The 7663-nt window shown below is 48.7% G+C and overlaps 1 protein-coding gene across 1 annotated transcript; it reads right to left on the bottom strand.

The window, feature by feature from the left end:
* Positions 1-2641: 2641 nt before the first annotated feature.
* Positions 2642-3568, bottom strand: LOC149914467 (olfactory receptor 14J1-like). The gene has a single exon (XM_090126363.1). It carries the CDS (start codon positions 3566-3568, stop codon positions 2642-2644), a length of 927 nt encoding a protein of 308 aa, XP_089982489.1.
* Positions 3569-7663: the final 4095 nt, after the last annotated feature.

Below are 7663 nucleotides of genomic sequence, written 5' to 3'. Positions count from 1 at the left end.
TAAAAATGTAAGAAAGATTCACAGTGACTGAAAACAAGGGGGGGGGGAGGGGGGGGGGGAAGGGACAATAGTTAGAGATCATTTATAGAAGTAAGAATGTAGAGCTTGTCAGAAAAATAAGGGATGTCAGACACTGGGTCTGGCATGTGCACCCAGTGTACACGCACCGCTGAATAAACCAGACCTGCTTTGTAATCTTACTTGGGTTATAGAGTTTGATTCCAAACATCACAGTGACCAGTGTCATATTCTCCTCAGTCCTGCTGGTAAGGAGGAGAGCCCTGGGGACTGGACAGGTTCTGGCTGTCAGCAGTTGTTTGTGCAGCGGTTATCAGCAACAGGCTTTTATTTTATGGGAACAGGAGACTCAGTACACAGGGAGAAGAAATGCCCAGCATCAGTGCAGGAGGGGAATTGATTGAATGAGAGTTCCCTGCAGCTTTGTCAGAAGGAACTTGGGCTCCTTGTGGACAACAAGCTCACCATGAGCTAGCAATGTGCTGTTTCTGCAAAGGAGGTTGAAAGCTGCTGGGCAGCAGTAGGACTAGCATAGCCAGCAGATCAAGGGAGGGGATCGTTCCTCTCTGTTCAGCACTGCTAACATCACTCACTCACCAGTACACACGGAGCACTGGCTTAGGGAAGCAGGACCAACAAAGATCTTCAAAAAGTGGACTGGGTTCACCTTCCTAACAGGTGAGGCTATGAGAGCAGGGCATGTCCAGCCTGGAGATGAGAAGCTCCAAGGAGACATACCTTGACAGTGTATATAAACGTCTGATGGGAGGCCAGAAGAAGTGGGAGCCAGGCACTTCTCAGTGATGCCTAGTAAAAGGACAAGGGGCAAATGGATCCAGATGAAACACATAACATTTCATCCAAGTCCAGGGAAGAATTTATTTACTGGGGGCTGCTGATCACTGGAACCGGCTGCCCAGAGAATTTCCTTCCCTGAAATCAAAATCAAAACCAAAAGATGTAACCAAAAGATGTGTAGACAGACTCCTGGAAATTCAAGTCAAATCTACAGCCCTATGTCCAGATGGAGGCCTGTGACGAATGTTGTCCTTGGGACAGGTGATCTGTAACATCTTTATGAATGGCATAGACAGTGGGATCAAGTGTTCCCTTAGCAAGTTTGGTGATCACACCAAGCTGAAGGGTGCAATTGACACAGCAGAAGGAAGGGACACCATTCAGAGAGACCTGGTTGGATTTGAGAAGGTGGCCCACATGAACCTAATAAGATTCAACAAGGTCAAGCACAATGCACTGCACTTGGGTCAGGGCAATCTCAGATATTTCTACAGAGTGGGAGAAGATCTCGTAGAGAGCAGCCCTGCAGAGAAGGTCTTGGGAATCCTGATGAGTGAAAAGCTGGACTTGAGTCAGCAATGTGCAGCCCAGAAGGTCAACTGTGTTCTGGGCTGCATCAGATAGGAGTGCCCAGCAGTGGAGGGAGGGAATTGTCCCCCTCTACTCTGCCCTTGTAATGCCCCAGCTGGAGTAGTGCATCCAGCTCTGAGGTCCCCAGCACAAGAAGGATGTGGAACTGTTGGAGTGGGTCCAGAGCAGCACCACCAGAGTGCTGGAGCACCTCTCATGTGAAGAAAGGTTGAGGTCAGTCTGGAGAGAGCTCTAGAGAAGCCTTTTCAATAATTAAAGAGAGCTTATGAACAGGAGAGAGACCGACTTTTTGCTTAGGAAGAACGTGATACAAAATGGGGCAACATTTTAAACCAAGAGACAAGACATTTGGATTATACAATAGCAGGAACGTAGTTACTCAGGGAGTGGGAAGGCACTGGTACAGAGAAAGAGGGCAATCTGGAGGTCCTCAAGGCCAGGCTGGATTCAGCCCTGGGCAACCTGATCTAGTGGGAGGCAACCCTTCTCTTGACGGGTACTTAGGAAGGGATTGTTAAGGCTCCTTTCCACCCAAGACATTCTATGGTTTTATAATACCAGAATAAATGCCACCAAGAAAGGAGCTCTTGGTTCAGCACTCAATCACTTCCAGATCACCTAGGACTCTCAGCCTGTGTCCTTCAGTCTGTGGAGAACTCCAGCAAATAATAATAAAAAAAGAGCAACTCTGCAACCACAGGACTGCCACTGTGAGATGCAACAGGGCTGCTGTGAAATGACATGAGACCCGAGGGCTACCAGGAGTGTAGAGGTACAGCATGGGTACAGGAGTGTAGGAAAGCGTGGGAGTGGAAAGAGCAGCACTCAAAAGACCACCTCCTGCCCTGCCCATCGCCATGGCCCCAGCAAAGAAGCAGCCCCAGCTCAGTGGGCACAGATAGCGGGAGACAACCAGGCAGTGAGGAGCATCGCCCAGGGACACCAGGGCTGCTGCTCCATTTGGCAGCTGGGCTTCTGGTCCCTGAAATCCTCCTGCATAACAACTTTGTTCCACCAGGTCCAGAGCAGAAGGAGAGAAATGGCTGCTGGAAGAAATGAACTTCTTCTGGCTCAGTTATAGTGTTTATCTACAGAGGAACCCTACTTCTGTAGGTACATGAGATGACTGGGTCAAAATAAACAGCTAACAAGTAGGAGGCTTAAATTCAAAATGCAAGTTTTAAGAAATAGCAACAAAGAAAAATAACAAAATATTGTTCTAATAGTTTCTGAGCTACTGTGGGATTCTTCTAAGAGTCCGCAAAGCGTCCTTGAGCTCCTGATTCCTCATGCTGTAGATGAAGGGATTCACAGTGGGAGGTATCACTGAGTAGAGAAATGAAACCATCAGGTCAAGGGATTGGGAGGAAATAGAAGAGGGCTTCAGGTAGGCAAGCATGCCAGTGCTTACAAACAAGGTGATAACAGCCAGGTGAGGGAGGCACATGGAGAAGGCTTTGTGCCTTCCCTGCTCAGAGGGCATCCTCAGCACAGCCCTGAAGATCTGTGCATATGACACAAAAATAAAAACAAAACATCCAAGGACTACAGAAAAACTAAAAGCAAGAATCCCAGTTTCCCTGAGGATGTCTGATTCTGAGCAGGAGAGCTTGAGAATCTGGGCAATTTCACAGAAGAACTGATCCACAGCATTTCCTTGGCAGAGAGGCAGAGAAAATGTATTGGCAGTGTGCAGCAGGGAATAGAGAACCCCAGTGCCCCAGGCAGCTGCTGCCATGGTGGCACAAGCTCTGCTGTCCATCAAGGTCCCGTAGTGCAGGGGTTTGCAGATGGCAACGTAGCGGTCATAGGACATGATGGTGAGAATGCAATACTCTGCTGAAAACAAAAACAAAAAGAAAAAGACCTGTGCAGCACATCCAGCATAGGAGATGTGCCTGGTGTCCCAGAGGGCATTGGCCATGGCTTTGGGGAGAGTGGTGGAGATGCAGCCCAGGTCGAGGAGGGCGAGGTTGAGGAGGAAGAAGTACATGGGGGTGTGCAGGCGGTGGTGGCAGGCTACGGCTGTGCTGATGAGGCCGTTGCCCAGGAGGGCAGCCAGGTAGATGCCCAGCAAGAGCCAGAAGTGCAGGAGCTGCAGCTGCCGCGTGTCTGCCAACGCCAGCAGGAGGAACTCGCTGATGGAGCTGCTGTTGGGCATCTGCAGTTCCTGGGCATGGAGTCCTGTGCGGAGTGCAGAAAAGTAATGGTGAGTCAAGATCATTCACACAGACACTCCTCTTGCTACGCTATAAAAGTATTTTCTTTCTCTATGGAAAATGTTCATTTAGCTCTTTAACTTGAATTTATTTTCATGAGCTTCACCATCCCTTAAGAAGGAGAAGCTTCAGGAGCTCTAATTTTCCTCTCGTTTCCTAATCCTATTTCAGCCTCCTGGATATTTTCCATCTTTGAGCAATTTCCATGTCTCATATCTTTATCCTGTCTGCTCTTGGAGTGCCCATCCCTACCTCTGTGCCCTTAAACTTCTGTTAGAGAAAGCTGCCTGTCTGCAGGATAAGTGCATTATTCATCTCTGTGGGAAACAATGACAATTTCAGCTGGTGCTGTCCTTTGGAAGACGAGAGTTTGAAAGCACTTTAGGAGATTGTTTGCATAACAGCAGACTGAGAAACGTGCAGTTCAGGATTCTCAGAGATGTGTTCATATTTCACAGTTCCTTTTAGATTTCTGCCTACGACTTTTTCCTCGTCCCTAAGAACAATGAAAAATCCCTGCCTTGTCACTCCACTCGCAAAGTGCTCTTAGAAACACTCTGGGGTGCAGTGTATCTGCGATCCCCCAGCCCCAGGCAGCAGCTGTGGCAGCAGAAGGCCCCTGCCCTGCCCTGTCCTGCCAGGGGCCTCCTTCCCCCCCCACATCTTTCTGCAGCGTCCTGGGCAGCTCCCCGGGCAGGCTGAGTGCTGAGTGCTGAGTGCTGAGTGCTGAGTGCTGAGTGCTGAGTGCTGAGTGCTGAGCCTGGCAGGCGGCAGAGTCCCTGGCCCGGCACACAGCCCCTGGGGCACAGCAGGGACCTGCTCTGCAGGACAGCCCTGGGCACCCGGCTGCAGCCCCGGCTGCACAGCCTGCAGCCGTCCTGGGACACGCAGCCCTCAGGGCTGTGCTCTGATGCTGCAGCATGGAAGCCGTCATATGGAGCTGATGGATAAAGAAACACTGAGTGTTTAGATGCTGACCTGAAATGGGATGTCCTAAATTTACTGATTCCAGCAATAAAAACTGATACATTGCCTGCAATGAGAAACTTACCTTGTCAATGGCTGTGAGCAATGCTTCTTCCATGAGCTCACAACCCAACGTGCCACACTGCCTGTTAGTTCTCTTCCTTCTTTCCTCTCCCTGTCTCTTGCAGATCATGCCCACAGACCTGCTGCATGGGGCACAGGAGTTGCTCCTGGGTACAGCTCTCTCTGCAGTGCTGCCACTTCTATAAGCTCCCTGTGTCCCAGGAGTCCAGCACAGCTCAGCAGCCGAGGATGTGATTTCATTCTCTCCATGGAGATATCCATGACCCTCCTGAGCTGACAGCTCCTGCAAGGCAGCAGGGTCATCACAGCTGAACGTATTTCAAAGTCAGCTCAGTTAATCAGGATGTCCACTGTTTTCCAGAAGCACCGTTATTTGTACTAAAAGAAGTTTGACCAAGGGAGAAGCAAATGCCAAATCTGGGAATCCTCCATTCATGATCTGTAAGTGCAGATTCTGCAATAACATTACAGAATCACAGAATTGCTTAGGTTGGAGGGGACTTGAAAGATCACCTAGTTCCAAGCCCCCATCTGTGGGCAAGGGCTGTCAATCACAAGATGAAGCTGCCCAGGATTGCATCAATCCTGACCTTGAATGCTTCCAGGGATGGGACACAAAACTTCTATGGGCAACCTGTGCCATATATTCTGAGCAGAAAATTTCTCCCTAACAGATAAACTAAATCTCCAGTTTTTTATTTAATGTCCTTGCCCTTTGTCCTGTTAATATCAGACCGTCACAACCTAAGCCTAAAATTAGGCAACTCATCAGCTGATAGAAAACCTGGGGCTGAAATGGGATCGGTTCCTCACAGAACCATGGGAGCTGCGAGTTCCCTTAGCTGAGCTCAGGTGTGCACAGTGAGGTGTCTGTGTGTGAGCCCCTCATCTGAATCCTTGCTCTTTATTCAACAGGGACTGCACTGCTCACACACACACACTCAGGGATGACCAAGGTGCCTGGGGTGATCCTAGCTGTGTGCTCGTGCTTGTAAACTGTGGTGGAAAATCTGTGAGACAGACAGCTCCTTCCTGAGCATCAGCTGAGGGCCAGAAGGGAGGTATTCTTGGCCATCCTAAATGCCACCACAGCCCTGTGCTTGGGGCACCCACTGTGCCTTTTGCACCTGTCCCCATGGAGCATGTCGTGTCATTCTGCTGCCCAAATGGATGAGCTCAGAACACAAGAGCCAGACCTTCCTCTCTGCTCCATCTGTGGCATAGTCTGGCGTTGAAGGCATTACAAAGCTATGACACATCTTCAGTCTTTCACTGATGACACCTTATTAGTTTGCTCTGGGCTCTCACTTGAATGGCATCAGAAGAAGTCTGGGGTTATGCCAGTTCCCAGTTGACAGGAAGCTGGCAAACATTGTTCCAGTTTTAAAGAAAAGTAAGAAAGAAGACCCCAGCAATTATGGACCTGTCTGTCTCACTGTCTCTCAGTGTGTTAAAGTGATGGAGAAAATAATGCTGGGAGTTATTGAAAAACACCTGAAGAGGATGAATTAAGAAGAATTCTGTCATTGGTCACAGGCAATGCTTGCTAGTAAGGGGAAGGTCCTGTTTAACTTAACGTCCTTTTGTGAAGTGCTCACCCATCTGGTTGACCAAGGGAAGCCAGCTGATTTCAGTGGAGCTTTTGATACTCTTTCTCATAGAATTTGTGCCATTCTCTGGAGTTCAAGGTGTTACAAAGCTATATGTCACATCTACATTCTTTCACTGATGACACCTTATTAGTTTGCTCTGGGCTCTCATTTGAGAGGCATCAGATGAAGTCTAGGGTCATGCAAGTACCCAGTTGACAGGAAGATGTCAATCGTTGTTCCAGTTTTAAATAAGAACAAGAAAGATTATCTAGGCCATTACAGAGCTGTCAGTCTCATTTCTATGCCTGGTATAATTATGCAAAAAAAGATGCTGGTATTTACTGGGAAACACCTCAGTAGAATAATTCTGTCACTGGTCACAGCCCACACAATTTCATGAGTGGAAGTTCCTGTTAAACTTCGTGTCCTTTTATGACAAAATCACACATCTGGTTTGACCAAGGTAAAACAGCTGATGTTATCCTTGAGGATTTCAGTTGAGCTTTTGATATTCTTTCTTAGATAATTCTTCTGGACAAACTGCATAGGTCTAGACAGAAAAAACTGCTGGGTGAGCAGTGAGCAGTTGGCCAATGGATCCTGCCCAAATGATCACATTAAGTGGAGTTCGATCAGGCTGGTGGATGGTCACTAGCAGGGTTTCCCAGGGCTCCATTTGAAGGCTGCTTTTCTTCAATGTTTTTGTGAATGACTTGCATGTAGGACTAGAAGATGTTTGAGCCAGTTTGCTGGTGACACCAAATTCGGTGGAAATGTTTCCTCCATTGAGGGTGGAGAGGACTTACAAAGAGCTGTGCTGGAGTTAGAGAACTGGTTAAACACAACCACATGAAGCGTAACAAGAACAAGTGCCTGATTCTGCACCTGGGTAGGTGCAACCCTGGACATACACACTGACTGGGAAATGGGATACTGGAGAGCAGTCCCAATGAAAGGGATTGGGGGTCCTGGCCAACATTAAATGGAACGAGAGTCAGCAGTGTGCCCAGGCAGCCAGGAAGGCCAACTGTCCCCTCAGTGCATTGAGCATGGCATTGCCAGCTGGGTGAGGGAGGGGTTTGTCCCACTCTGCTCTGCACTGCTGCAGCCTCACCTGGAGCACTGGGTGTACTTCTGGGCACCAAAGAACATAAAGGACATAAAACTATTGGAGACAGTCCAATGGAGGGCTCGAGCACTGAGACATCTGAAGTTCAAAGTTCTGTTGTGATTGAGTACATGTCCAGACTGGGCCCTTCTCACATCCCACATCCTGGCATGAGACACACTGCCCACATGGGACTTGGGCCTCACGGCATCCTTGCACCCCATGCAGAGTCTGGCAGCTGCTGTGCCCTGGTCTTTCATTTGACATCAGACAAACCTCCATCCCAC

This window comes from Phasianus colchicus, chromosome 29 (genome assembly GCF_987193195.1).
Source record: "Phasianus colchicus chromosome 29, bPhaCol1.hap1.1, whole genome shotgun sequence".
Lineage (NCBI taxonomy): Eukaryota > Metazoa > Chordata > Aves > Galliformes > Phasianidae > Phasianus > Phasianus colchicus.
This window is presented reverse-complemented; position numbering and strand designations above follow the sequence as displayed.